Below are 15,602 nucleotides of genomic sequence, written 5' to 3' on the forward strand. Positions count from 1 at the left end.
AAGTGCAATTTTTTTTTTTTTTGGGGGGTTAGACAAGGATAGGGATATCAGAAAGGAGGGGCGGGGGAAATCAGGAGGGAGGACTGAAGTAGAGTTTGAAAAGGTGTGTTTTGAGTCTGCATCGAAAAAGGGGGAGGGATTCTGCTGTCCTGACAGTGGTAGGCAAGTCATTCCACCACTGAGGAACCAGAACGGAAAACAGGCGTGAAAGTGCAGCTCGACTGCCAGGTGCACGTAGAGAGAGTAGAGAGAGTTTCTTGTATAAATATTTGTTAATAATAGACAATTTGGTGATTCACTTTGCCAAGGACTAACTTTTAGGTAGAAACTCATAGTTGTGCACAATATGTTGAAGATAATAATGGCAATATATTACCAATTTGTAATGACAAATGTATATGCATATAATTAGCTGTATGGACCTAGCGCAATTAGGCATTGAAATAGTTTTAAATGCTTAAAGCTAACTGTTCCTGAATTAGTTTGTTCCTGACAGAGTGAAATCTGATTCTGATGGCAAAAGTAGGTTACAAAGCCCACCCATCTGGTACCCCAGGTCAGAGTCGCCAAGTCTGCTTGTAATACATGACTTTGGGCTTTTTTCCCCTCCAAAGTCACCTTAAAGCAACCTGAATTTCAGGGTTGCTGTGTTTTTGAGCTTGAATATATGGGCACCCCACACACATGATCACTCTTCCCCAGCCTCCACCCGGCCCTCAGTGCTGTGCTATCCCTAGTCCATCACACATAATCACTGTGCATTCAGACAGACACCATCCACACACATTCACATTCACATTTCAGTTCAGCTAAATCCTTCCTTGAAGTTTACAAAGGCGGCCCCATTCAGCTTCAGAAAAATAAACGATATCTTCTGTCCTTACTGTTCTAAAAAGCAGGCTCAGAAGGCTGATCCAGCCTTATTTAGAATCAGTGGATCCCTTCTGCTGAACTACTGGAGCCATCTGCTGGAGATATCTATCATATTACTTTCACTAAAATATAAATCATTGCCTAAGGAATGATAGCATTTTGGATGCGTAATCAATAAATAATTGTCCTAAATTAAGATTGACTCTATATAATCTTAAGAGTTTATATCGAGATATACAGAAGATTATGTATTATATTAGGGAAGAAAAAAAAACAACAACAACCATTATTATTTACTTTATATTAAATTGGAATCCAAAACTGGACCAAAAGGTTGACCCCCACATTGTCCTCTTCACAGAAATGTTTCCCTCCCTTTCATTACTAAGGAGGTTGACCTTTAGAAGCACGTTCGCAATTGTCTGTAATTAAGCTGATTGTATGACATGGGAATGTATGATCTAAGTGATGCTGGAAGGGTATTATTAGGTGGTGCCCTTAAGGTGCTAGTGCCTCATAAGCAACTGCGAAAAACTGTCACTTTCATTGGGGTCGTGTCCCGCTGTACAATGGCAGTTGTCTGAAGAAGGTCACAGCGGTGGGAGCTGTGTGCATTTAACCACTTCCAGAAGTGGTCACACATCAGCAGCACAAAGCCCACGGGGGCTGGTGATGAACAGTGCAGTTGTGAGGGTAATGCAGTCGAGGAACAGTGCCAGTAAACGGCACTGTTCTGGTAGCAGGGCAGCATATGGAGCGCTTAACCTTCAGGCATGCCTGTGTCCGCCGCAATCTAGTTATGGCCTCAGTCATGTCACATGACAGAAGCTCTTCCATCGTCTTTTCCCCCCACCCCACAAGCATACCAATGTTGGAAACGAGCGCTTTCTCAAGGTGAGACTGACCTCTGAGAACAGAGCGATGTGTAAAATCCTATTACACAGGCAACATTTTCTGATGCATTCCGTCAGCAACACAGTCCCCTTTTGGATGATCAAATAAATTATTGGATGTCCCAAGTTATCACAGTGTGGGATAAATGTAATTAAATAATTTAAATCAAATTTAACAAACAACTTGTTCTCTCATCTTCCACAATGCAGGCTTTGAGTATCAATCAAGTACAATCATTCAGCTTCAGCTGATCGAAGAAAACAGCATAAAATATTTGTAAACCTTGTGACTGAAAAATGAAATGGGACACATCCAAGAATGATAGTGACATGATAAATGTTTTTAACTTTCCCTCTGCTTCCCCAAGCACTTGTCTTTATTGTCTTGACCAAATAAAGTAGTCTCTACCAGAGCAACCTGAAGCTAGCATTTGCTTTAAAATATAATAATGCATGAAATGTGTATTTAAAGGCACCGGAGCTGCTAAGTGTAAATGTGGAAGTTGTCTGCCTGTCAAGTACTGCATCTGTATTTACAGACCGATGGCTGTTGACTGTTAATCTACCATTCAGTTTAGCACACAACACAAGGAGGATAATGGCTTCATATGATTCACAGAAAGGTCCTGAAAATACAATACATCAAGCATAAATCAATGCATGCACTGTGTGTATTGTGTGACAGTGGTATTATATTCAAATGGCATGTAATCACCCCCCCCCCCTTCAAGAGATAAAAGGAAAGCACAATAAGTACGGTTTTGCTGAAAAGCAAGAACTTGCGTGATGAGTGATGACCCTGCTTTTGATAATATAAACCCAGCAGTGATTTATCATTCTGTATTCTAAAGATTCAAATCATAAGCACTACATTACCAGGAGCCACTATGGGCACGGAATGCACTTTTCAGCAAAAGTACTCACGCAGCAGAACACAGCCTTTGCTCCACCACTTTATGCCCATGAGAGAACAAGTCTCTACGAGGCATGCCAGCTCTCTGATGCACTATTTTCCTCCTTTGAAATGAGAAGATTTATGAGAAGGACAGCACACCTTTTAACACTCATCACTGGTGTGTTCCAGGGGCAGGAGGGGTTGCAGCAAACTAAGGTAGTCTCTTCCCACTGCTCTTTCTCTCGCTCACTCACCCTGTGCAGTAATGCTACAAAGTGGAAAAACACTTCTTCTTTTTTTTTTCATTTATTTCCCTGACCATCCAATTCCATTTATTAAATAATTCAATATCGATACTGAGTAAGAAACTGAGTAACATACCAAAAACATGGAAAAGTGTCTGTCTAATTCAAAACGAGCATGTACGATGTGTATAGAGAATAGCCTTAATTGCAGATACTGGAATGTGTGTGAAGTAGTAAAGATTTAGAATATGACAATGGATAAATCAATGTGCCATGTGAACGGAGGAACTGACAGGTCCCCAAGATCACTGTGCCATGTGCATTCTGAAACACTGTCCCATGTTCATTCTGAGAAGTATAAATTACTTCTCAAGTAAGTGAATACTGGCTTCATAAGGGCATACTCTAAACGTACCTAAAGAATCTCAAACACTTAATTTAAACAACTTCATTAAAAGAAAAAGATAAAATAGACCATAATGTGTATAGCAACTATGAACACTTGAAATATATTTTGCCATGAAATTAACTGGCAAAAAACATTTTTTTAGTTTAAAATTATTTTCAAAAAAGGGTAAAAAATAAATAAATCAATGAATTCTCAAAATCCATAGATAGACAATATGTCCAAAATGATATGCTCAATATGAAGGGACAACTTATTATAAAAGTGAACATTAATTATAGTACATTACAACAAACAGCTTAGCACCATCAAGGGGGAAAAAGATGCTAAAATAATTCTTTATAAAGAGAAATATCAAAATGACCATAAATGTACAACCCCTTCGTTTGGTCATATTGAGCGACTCTTAGCGAAAAAAAAAAAAAAAAAGTAAGACTGCTTCCACTTTTCAAAGCGCAGTGTCAGTATTGTCTTCCGAAGTGCTTGTTGACTTTAGCGGTGGCGATGTAAATCACAAGGTTGGTGAGGAAGAACTGCCCTTGCTCTGCCAGCCAAACCAGCTCGACTCGGACCTTTCCCTCAGAGTCCTGGTGCCTCATGAAGAAGGGCTCGCCTCCATAGTCGTAGGACACGGGTTCTTGTTTGGACAATAGCATTGTTATTGGCGTGCTGACGCACCAGAAGGGGTTTTGTGCTTCATCCAAAACAGTCAGGGTCATCATGCAGCAGTTCTATAGAAAAATCATTTCAATAGAGAAAGTAGAGTCAAACTCCAGTATAACATGATGGTACTGCCATTTGAAATGAATGCATATTATGCATTTAAAGAAAGGGCATGCAAATTTGTTTTGACCATGACAGTATCAAGAAATATAATAATATATGTAGTAGGCCAAAACAGTATATTATTCACATTACCAAAATGTCCACTTTCATTTTCACTAACTCTGTTAAACAATGACCATGTTTACGTGCACATCCTTATTCTGATCTTTGGAAAATGAATGTACTCCTATTATATAGCACATGTAAACACCTTACATTACATTACATGTATCTGGCAGACGCTTTTATCCAAAGAGATGAGTACAATGAGTGAAAACCAAAGGTTATAGAACAACCACAGAACACAGGTCAGATAAGGCACAATTCACATAAAGCCTCAGTTATCCATAGACATGAACACCAACTCTTCATTGGCTGGGGCTAGCCTTAAATGACCAATGGTATTTTCCCAGTATAATTTATTTTCTTTGAGCCCATTAGGTTATCCTTACTGAGTTCAACGGCTGACATGTTGTATTTGTATCGCCTAAAGGACAACCTGAAAATAAGATATTCAGATTCTGATGATGTTGATAGGAGACACATCTCAAGCATAATTAAAGCAAACAGGAGGCACCTGACCACAATTTGGAGTGCCACAGCAAAAAAGGTTGGAATACTTATGCAAATGAGAGATTTCAGTACCAGATTTTGAATACATTTTTCTTCACTTTGTCATAATAGGTTATAGATAGTGTATAGATTGATTGGCAAAAGTTTTATCAATTTCAAATTAAATCTACAACACAATAAAGTGTGCAAAAAGTGAAGGGGGTCTGAATACTTTCTGAAGCCACTGTATATGGGGCCAAACCATAGAAATACTGCCAATGATAACTAGCTACGTCGTCTTCAAGGTTGTTTTTTTTCTCATGCTAACTGTGTAACATAGTTAGTGTAGCATGCAAATAACAAGATTTAAGATCAGATTTAAGTAACCTTTAGCTTTAAGACTGTAGAGACAAAATTAAAGATGCTGAGTTCAGTCGAACCACAGAACAATTAGACAGGTGAAAAACACTGACAGCTATGTATTTTGTAGAACTGACAATGTGAATGTGTTAACTTGTGATTAATTAGTCTAACTGTGAGGCAACACACTGCGGTTACTCAACAGAGAACTTATTAGTGCGGTTGCCAAGCCAAACACCCGCCATCAGACAGTTAACTTATTATTCAGAAAATCTGTCCATTAAATCCTCAGACCATTTTTGAGCTAGATGCACCAAACCAGCCCTTAGCTCACCAGCTGGACTGGTGTGCTTAATTCCAAATAGTTTCTGGAAAATATTATTGATATTCGCCAAAAAATTCCCACAGAGAATAAATAACACAGCTTGCATGAGATGGTAAATTATAGATTTAAGCTTAGGCATTATGGTCAGGTAAATTGACCATTTGTTACCCATTCAATATAATCCTAGTCAGTAGTTGGCAAATTTGGTAAATATAATCTTTTGAATGATATCTACAAATTTATACATTAAACCACTAACGTTCCCCTGTGAAGGTTTTTCCACCATTTAGAATTTTTGAACAAGACTGAATTCATCCGTTCATGCATGCAAATGGCAAAATAAAGAAAATATGACCGAATTCTGAATACTGTATAATCTTTTCAGAAAATGGGGAACATACACAGATGGTCATTGATTTCACAAAAAATACATAATGGATAAAAAAATTAGAAAAAAAGAATCAGTCCAAAATGACAAATATTAAAACAGAGAGGTCTGAAACTTGAGAGCATATACCTTTTCTACAATACTTTCAAGTCACTGTCTCTAAACAGTAAATAACACTTTAACAGGAATAAGTATGCACTATGGTGAGACATTTCACAAGACTGCAGTAACTGACTACAGTCTACTGTGAGGGCTACCTGGACAGACCCATCCAGACCCTCAGTCTTCCAGGGCAGGTCGATTTTCCCAGAAAGAGGAGTGTGCTGAGACAGGTCATTTCTGTTGATGGCATTCAACTGAATGAACCCCTCCCGAATCTGATCTAGAGAGAGCAAAATGTTGGAACAGCTGCATGAGCAGTGCAGATACACTGATACAATGGGACATAAATTACATTTACATTTGGGCAATTAGAAGTCAGTCTCATCCACAGGGATTACACGGTTTAATATTTCATTTTAAATAAAACCGGTTTATATATACATGTATTTAAACAGATTGACACTATACTGAAGGTAAAAGGTAAAGGACCTTGCTCAAGGGTACAGTAAGTGCAGAAACCCAGATTTAAATGAAAGCCACAACCCTTGAGCTGAGCAGTTTCCTAACCATTACACTATACTGCAGACCAAACACTCCTAGTGTACAGCAATGTACACATACAGTAAGGTATGTGTTGTCATATAATAATCAGTAAATTATGAAAATCTGAAACTGTAATGTTATGTCTGCGCCTCATCTCCAGTACTGTAAGACACTGTGCTGCAATATCTCACCCTGGTACATATGTGTCCAGACAATTTTATTCCTGAAGATCTAGGCAGGTTGCATGCACACCTGTTCAACACTCATTTTACATAGCTCTAGCACCATCTACTGTTACACTTGCTTTGCATCGGTTCCACCTTGTCGCAATACAGACAGGATAGTTTTCACATTTCACACACTGCTAACAATGAACTTTGTAATGGACATCAAGCATCAGGATTGCAATGAGTCAGGATTGTATAGTTTTGCTGCTGTTTAGCATTTGAGAACACACCATTCCGGTGGGCAAAACCTTAACACAGGGAAGTATAAATTGTTATTCCAGGTAAACCCCCACTACTTGTACACACAAGTCTTGTCCACTCCCTAAAAAGTATAAAAAATAAAGTTTCTTTCATATTAATGAGCCAAGCTCTGCAGGTATTGTCCTTGGTATTGCCAGTGGAACAGAGCATTGCAGAATATCAGCCTTGATATTGACCTTGCCCGCAAAATAATACTGATTGCTTACTGACTGTGAAATCTTCTGAACTAATTAACTATTTAAATGACTCGCATATTGTGTCAAGTGACTCTGGATAACAGCTGTTACTGTATATATCCACCTACCTAATTATTTATGTCAATGAATTAATTAATTAATGAGTGAATTAAATTAACTCATGAGTATCTGAATTAAAATAGATTCTCAACATAATTAAGAGGCAATCCCAAAATGTTAGTTCAGTGGTACTGGTAGCATTATGTTACTGAATAGCAATTCTACATAATAGCATTCCATGAATAAAAAATAAAGTCATTTTCCAAGCCTATTGAAGCTGTTTGTGTACCTGTCTTGCAGAAGAGCTGAGAGAAATGCCCAGACATGATGTGCTTGACAGTGTTGTGAAGTAAGATGTGCACTGTGTATCCGTGGAGACCGTATTCTGGGTCCACATCATCAAAGGCAGGTCTGTCCTCAGGCACTGTGTAGGGACTTGCAGAAAAACATGGAGAAAAAATAAATTCAGACTGGCACACAAACTGCACAGAGAGAGGCACTTCATTACAAGAAATCTGCTACTGCACCGAATATGTCAAATAATATATAAGTGTGGATGGTAATAAATTAAACTCGATAATTTATGAAAACTTTAAAACTGTTCATTGACTAAATGGACTCAATATGTTTTGCCCATGTATTAACACAATATAATTAAAAGTTGGAAATACAGACAATCATTCTTTATTTAAATAAGGTCACACAGTGTCTTTGGCCACAAATAAACAAAAAAAAAACAAATCATGTTGTTACAAATCTGAAAAGTCATTTTCTCCATAACCTTTCATATAGTATATGAGAGCTAATGGTTCTTTGTTACTCTACTGGTCAAGATTGATCCCGGTTGATCACTTAATGATTACTGAAGCGGAGAAATATCACAGGGAGATTTATTTCTGGGAGACTTGGGGGGGCAAGTTCTCCTGCAAATTACTCGACATGAGTCGAGTGACAAATTCCTGGAGACTACCGCACCTTAGAGAAGAGGTGTGATGCCTCGGTTTCTAGGAAAAGGAGGGCACAGCAGCAGCTAAATCTCTTTTAGACCGCTGAGTGAAAAATACACAAGCAGCTCACAGTCCTTCATGAAAGTCTGAGCACAGCATCATGCATTGCCAGAAGATGGAGTTGTCACACCATATCATGGCACTCTGTCAGGCACAAAGTGAGCCATGCCGATACTTTTAATCCTCTGTCATGAACATCTTTCTTTCAACGAGGAGCTTGTTATTTGAAATACATCAAATGTATGAATAGATCTCGGCAAAAATACATAAACATTAACAGCATCAGGTATGTAGGTTCCGTATGTTTCTGTACGGTATTTCAATTGCAATAGTCACTGGGAATGGTTTGCAGCAAGGTTTCTGAGAAATACAACTTGTAAATTCGATCAGTAATGACTATATTACATTCTGTTCAAAACTGCAGCTTACCAAATAGTTTTGCTATTGAGATTTCCTTGCTGGGAAGGAAGAATTGAGTTGACAACTTAAAATATTTACATATCTTTTACAATCCTAATAAAACTTTTCACCAACAAATGACCTTTTCCCTCCGAGGGGACATAAGCCCTAGACTGTTTCTGTTTGCACTTCAAAGCACTGATTTCTCAAACCTAAAACACTCACCATATGGACGAGCCAAGGAGGCTTCTTTCCACTAGCTTGTGGAAGTGGAAATTCATCATGACAAAGGCAACAGAGCAATGTCCCTGAAAATACAATAAAAGACCGCAAAACAAAATCGGTATTTTCAGCATCTTCACCACATTGTATGCGTCACTCATAACAACCGGTTGTTCCAGTAGCCCAGATACATATGCAGGACATACGCAGAGACTACACACAAACAATAGCTTTAACCTTCGGAGAGAAAACTGCGCAGTTTAGTATGCAGGTCACGCAAATGGACCAGTGACCAGGGCCTGCAAATCAAATAGTCCTTTCGTTGATGAAACCATACCCTCCACAGTCCGATAATAAGTCCGGGGGCCAAATGGAACAAATTCACAAGCTTGTCTGAGCCAATGACTCTGCCCCTCTCTCGGACATCATGCAGGTCATGCTTTGCAATCAGGGAACGCCATCCGGGCCTAGGGAGGAGAATGAAGAGACATTACCGAACGAAGAACACAAATCACGTAAATGAATCATCCTGTATAAATGAATAGGAAGGGATGCATCACATACTTGTTGACAGCAGGACAATCTAACGCTACCCGCTTTACTCCGTGTAGCTGCAGCATGGAGAGCTGGTGAAAAGGAGGCCAACTGCCATCACTCCAGCACACGGATACAGATGAATCAGAGAAATAGGCATGGGTTTGCTGAACTGTGCTTTCCCGCCCTCGTTTATCAGTTACTGTGATCTCCCATGTAACACGTAGATCCCTGAAAGTGAAGCATAATGTCATCTTTCTGCTGATCTATCCTTTATTTTATTGGTTTAAAGTTCATTAATAGAAACCAGGTCACTGCACTTTTACATTTACCATTCAGTTGTTTGTATGTTATGCACTTCTGTGGCATAAAGCACACAATGTTTGGGTTCACATTGGTTAAGTTTGTTCTCTGCCCAATACATGTGGGAATAGCCTCCATTATGAACCCACAGATTTCAACTTGAGATTTGTGATTGAGGCAATATGCTCAACTTGAGTCCAGATGTTCTGTAATTCAATTCAAATTCATAAGTATAGCACTTTTTACCAAGCCGCTTTTCAGAGATGGAAAATGGGAACAGAAAAAAAAAAAAAAAAAAAAAAAAAAAAGGCCTAAACCCCCAAAAAAGGATAAGTGGCAATGTACTATACTGTAAGTTGTCATTATCTTCCTAAGCAAAATACAAGTAAAGCAAATATTTTCTTTCTGTTTCTTGTTTAATGTTATTTTTACTATTTAATGCATTTGCATTATTCATATGTATTCATACAGTTTGCAATGTTAAATCTCCAGCTTCCAGTCATAAAAACAATAGCCCACTTGCATTGTGAAATTGAGCCCATATTACTACCAATTATACTAAGAATTACACAAAACGAGGGATTGTCTAAAGCCCTTTCCCACCGTAAACAGTTATCAGAGAAATGATGCGCTTTGGCACATCAGACCACTGGTATTGCTGTACCTATAACAGTGAGCATGTATTGCTATGAAAAAAGAAAAGTGTTTTGTAAAATGCATGGGCCAACATAAACTTAAGCACCTTCAAGCACTCTCCAGGAACTCAAAGCACTTTCACAACCTTTCAAAACATTTCAAATCAAGCCCTTGCAAGGTCTTCAAGGACCAGTGAGAATCTTGAAGGTCTCAACTACAGAAAACAAGTTGCGAGTTCTACTTCAAAAGCACTAAAATACTTGTACCTTATGCCCCCACCAAATTCCATCTTCAGGTCCAGACCATTGGACTGCTTTTTTGGGGGATACTCTAGTGCCCTGCTGGCTGCCTCCCTGCCACCAATCTGTTGCACGCCCATTCAAGTTTCATCAATATCTGCATTTCTTGTGTGTGTGTTTGTGTGTGTGTGTGTGTGCGTGTGTTTCAATAAAATCAGTTCTGCTCAATTATTTTTGATGACTGCTGAAATCCAAGGGCCAAAAATGAGAGTGAGAAAACAATAAGAACAAGTACTGCTTTAGTACTGGTATATGTGGTTCATTATAAGGCACTACATCCACACAAGGAGAAGGCAATGTTTTACAGATCCAAACATATTTTGGTATCTCGCATGGCACATAACCGTCAGAAGTTCGCTCTGGTAGACAATGGTGAAATGTGACTTTTACTTTGTATTACCAATAATGAGAGTTTGCTTAGTGAGTTTGTTTAAAAGCGGGTATCTTTTAATGCAAATATCAGTCACCAGTCACCAAATTCATTTCCTGTAAATGTGACAGATGGAGGTTTACAAGATTCCCATGATAGCACCTGTAGTGTTGAACTCAAGAACCTTCTCTGGTATCAATTACAGAACCAAATAATAAAAAGAGGGACATAGAGTCAAGAATTCCATTGAGATTTATTCCAATTGTCGTTGCCCTGGAATCTTGTCAAATGATTATTAATAAGGCAAATCTCATCCTGGTGTGTGTCAGTAACTGTGCATCTTTTGGGATTTTTCTAGGCCACAAGAAGGGCCAAGCAATTTATTTTAACAATTCACAGGGCTTCGAAGAGGGGCACAATTATTTTCCTTCCTTCTGTACAACAGATGTTATGTTACCTCAAAATTGGAGCGCTGCACCACTTCTAATCGGAGGCAAAACATTGTGAAATGCCCACAAATCAACCGATTATATTTCATTGTCACAATCCATGTTACAAATATACTGGAATAAGTCTATTCATTTAAGGCCATTTACTGCAATGCTTATACTGAAGCCATACATCCTGCGATGAAATCGCATCGCTCTGGCCTCCCACAATTGGTCGCTTGAGGGAATGTTTGTGTTCTTCATATCAATAGCATTGGAATGCCGTCGAATGTTGAAAAAAAACCTTCAATAACCTAAACAGATGATCACTCTCAACCTGTTTCCAATGCCTTTTTGATTATCAAACAAGCAATTAAATAACTGAATAACAAATATCAATGAATATAGTGATTGTGTGAAGCCTACTCAGCTATCTGTTTTGTTTTTGTCATACAATGATATTCATTATTTGAGTCTTCAAATGACATATTCACATTTTATGTAATCATAAATGTGGATAGGAAATGCTGTACAGGTTTGTGATGCAAAGAACAATAATAACCTGGTAGGCTTACCAATTGGCCTTTGTTATTGAGCTAATTAATTGTTTGATTGTCCCCCAACCCTCAAAAAGAATAGCATTGACTGACCTCAAAACTTGCTCTGTTAGTCTTGGCAAGCCAGTATAGGGGTTGATGGCTTTTAATTGTCGCTTCCATTTATTTTCGTTGTATCCAGTCATCTTTCGAAAGTATAGTCTCTTCCAGTACCCTTCTGGCTTTTCTTGAATGGATACTGCGTTCACTCCCTCTGCCACTTCATCTGTTTGCTTTGGCTTCCACTTCTTCATCTTTTCAGACTCATTTGTGAATATCCTGTACCACATAGCACTGAAAGACACCCAGGGAAAAATCACATGCATTAACGTTCAAAGGCTGCTGTAGACATCATCCATCCCCGCAACCACTAATCTGCCACACTGAATCAGAGATAAGCCAAAGGTAATATTCCAGTGTTTCCCCTACATTGACTAATCTTTAGCACACCACCACAATACATGGCCACCACAAAATAAAACGTTGGTCAATAACAGGATTTATCTAGGAGTGGGGTGTGTTTTCAGAGACACAGTCATCACAGATAAACGACCACAGAAATATGCAATGGACAAGGCAATGAAAGGCAACTTTTTCTTTACCGCCAATGAAAAAAAAGAAAAAAAAGATTGTCTCCCCCCTCATCAGACTGCGATTGCAATCTCCAACTCCTGGTTCGCAATTACAATCTCTCTTACACAACAACCCCCGATCCATGATCACAATTTAAATTACACAGTCAACACCCTGTAATGGCTACCGTTACCCCAGCTGCCTATAAGCTATAATCATGCTACTACAGATGACCTCCAAACATAGGCAAACACTGCATTACAGTCAGGTCCATAAATATTGGGACATCCAACACAATTATCATCTTTTTGGCTCTATACACCACCACAATGGATTTGAAATGAAACGAACAAGATATGCTTTAACTGCAGACTTTCAGCTTTAATTTGAGGGTATTTACATCCAAATCAGGTGAACGGTGTAGGAATTACAACAGTTTCTATATGTGCCTCCCACTTTTTAAGGGACCAAAAGTAATGGGACAATTGGCTGCTCAGCTGTTCCATGGCCAGGTGTGTGTTATTCCCTCATTGTCTCATTTACAAGGAGCAGATAAAAGGTCTAGAGTTCATTTCAAGTGTGCTATTTGCATTTGGAATCTGTTGCTGTCAACTCTCAATATGAGATCCAAAGAGCTGTCACTATCAGTGAAGCAAGCCATCATTAGGCTGAAAAATCAAAACAAACCCATCTGAGAGATAGCAAAAACATTAGGTGTGGCCAAATCAACTGTTTGGAACATTCTTAAAAAGAAAGAACGCACCGGTGAGCTCAGCAACACCAAAAGACCTGGAAGACCACGGAAAACAACTGTGGTGGATGACAGAAGAATTCTTTCCCTGGTAAAGAAAAACCCCTTCACAACAGTTGGCCAGATCAAGAACACTCTCCAGGAGGTAGGTGTATGTGTGTCAAAGTCAACAATCAAGAGAAGACTTCACCAGAGTGAATACAGAGGGTTCACCACAAGATGTAAACCATTGGTGAGCCTCAAAAACAGGAAGACCAGATTAGAGTTTGCCAAACAACATCTAAAAAAGCCTTTACAGTTCTGGAACAACATCCTATGGACAGATGAGACAAAGATCAACTTGTATCAGAATGATGGGAAGAGAAGTATGGAGAAGGAAAGGAACTGCTCATGATCCAAAACATACCACCTCATCAGTGAAGCATGGTGGTGGTAGTGTCATGGCCTGGTCATGTATGGCTACCAATGGAACTGGTTCCCTTGTATTTATTGAAGATGTGACTGCTGACAAAAGCAGCAGGATGAATTCTGAAGTGTTTCGGGCAATATTATCTGCTCATATTCAGCCAAATGCTTCAGAACTCATTGGACGGCGCTTCACAGTGCAGATGGACAATGACCCGAAGCACACTGCGAAAGCAACCAAAGAGTTTTTTAAGGCAAAGAAGTGGAATGTTATGCAATGGCCAAGTCAATCACCTGACCTGAATCCGATTGAACATGCATTTCACTTGCTGAAGACAAAACTGAAGGGAAAATGCCCCAAGAACAAGCAGGAACTGAAGACAGTTGCAGTAGAGGCCTGGCAGAGCATCACCAGGGATGAAACCCAGCGTCTGGTGATGTCTATGCGTTCCAGAATTCAGGCTGTAATTGACTGCAAAGGATTTGCAACCAAGTATTAAAAAGTGAAATTTATGGTCTGTTAGTTTGTCCCATTACTTTTGGTCCCTTAAAAAGTGGGAGGCACATATACAAACTGTTGTAATTCCTACACCGTTCACCTGATTTGGATGTACCCTCAAATTAAAGCTGAAAGTCTGCAGTTAAAGCACATCTTGTTCATTTCATTTCAAATCCATTGTGGTGGTGTATAGAGCCAAAAAGATGAGAATTGTGTCGATGTCCCAATATTTATGGACCTGACTGTATGTATTACGTACAGTACTATCACCAAGTGATGCACTGTGCTGTATGCTGTGCACATTGCTACACTATATGTAACTGTAACTGAAATACAATACTGAGCTTACTAGTCATGTAAGTAGCATAGCTTGCAAACCACTGCTGTAGACTACTGAAACAATAACTCAATTAACAGCCCCTTACTTGTTGTTGGACAGTTCAAAAAACTTTTTGTTGACAAAACCAATGCAAAAAAGAGAAGCAGCATCTAAATAGGAGAGAATCTTCAGGAGTATTTCTGGTGGCATCCTAAAGAAAGGCAAAATTAAAAGATGGTTTCAGTGATTGTTTTGTGTTATCCCTTTCACAAATACTGTTTGACATGTTCGGAATGTGCTTTCTTGCGCCTATAAATATATGGCTACCTACCTAGGCAGTAACAAAGCAATTGACATGGTTATTGTTGTTATTATAATTATTATAAACAAACATAATTTATAATTATGAACTAAAATGAATTAGGCTATACAATTTTGCAGGTAACTTGGAAAATTAAATTAAAAAATTAAAAAGAACAATATACAACTTCTTCCCATTAGAAGTTGAATTACGAAATTGTGTCAGTCTCGTTGTTCCACGCAAAAGGATAAAAGAAAAGAAGCTACAAGCCATGTAACGACGGTAAAACTTGCCTCTCAAAATAGTTTTGAGAACGACTAACTGGATTTCTTAACCTTACAGTTGCTCCTTTTGATTCTGACTTTCGATGGTGTTTTCTGGTAGTCTCATGTCTGAAGTGGGGGACAACAACATTTCAGTTTTCAAGGTTATTAATTTATGTATCTAGCCAGTTTGCTGGCTTCATTTAACAAGTTAAAACAGTCCACCAGTAAACTTTGAGATTTGTGAAGTTGGGCCAGCATTAACGATACCTTTTTGTCTTCGTCGTGTCCGATTGCATTTCGTTCTTTTTGAGTGTACTGCTGGGCGTATTTGATGGGGCTCTTATATTCTCTTGTTGAACCTTTTCCAAGCCCATTCTGAAACTGGCCAAGGCTCGTCCGCGTCCTGTAGCCATGGTAACAACACGTGCTGACTAGATTCTAAGTTTGAAAACACTCTTCCCAAACGTGATGCATCTCTGAAGAAGTGCGTATTTGACTAAATTAACTGGTGCTTATTTTGTTGGTCAATGTATTTCTTTCTATTAACATAAACTGAACAATTC

The 15,602-nt window shown here is 38.8% G+C and overlaps 1 protein-coding gene across 1 annotated transcript; it reads right to left on the minus strand.

The window, feature by feature from the left end:
- Positions 1-2,979: 2,979 nt before the first annotated feature.
- fbxo15 (F-box protein 15) lies at positions 2,980-14,682 on the minus strand. The gene is made up of 8 exons (XM_061240388.1): positions 14,579-14,682; positions 11,980-12,219; positions 9,324-9,524; positions 9,097-9,226; positions 8,763-8,845; positions 7,421-7,566; positions 6,020-6,144; positions 2,980-4,043 (listed from the first exon to the last, which is right to left on the minus strand). Exons 1-8 carry the CDS (start codon positions 14,680-14,682, stop codon positions 3,774-3,776), a joined length of 1,299 nt encoding a protein of 432 aa, XP_061096372.1. The 3' UTR covers positions 2,980-3,773.
- Positions 14,683-15,602: the final 920 nt, after the last annotated feature.

This window comes from Conger conger, chromosome 4, assembly GCF_963514075.1.
Source record: "Conger conger chromosome 4, fConCon1.1, whole genome shotgun sequence".
NCBI classification, from domain to species: Eukaryota; Metazoa; Chordata; class Actinopteri; order Anguilliformes; family Congridae; genus Conger; species Conger conger.

Excerpts from the sequence above, each read along its gene's own strand:
- fbxo15 (XM_061240388.1), bottom strand. The coding sequence starts at position 14,682 with ATGCCACCAGAAATACTCCTGAAGATTCTCTCCTATTTAGATGCTGCT. Across the intron at positions 8,846-9,096 it reads TTATTATCGGACTGTGGAGG|GGACATTGCTCTGTTGCCTT; the intron begins GTATGGTTTCAT and ends TTGTATTTTCAG. Across the intron at positions 6,145-7,420 it reads TCAGCTCTTCTGCAAGACAG|ATCAGATTCGGGAGGGGTTC; the intron begins GTACACAAACAG and ends TGCTCTCTCTAG.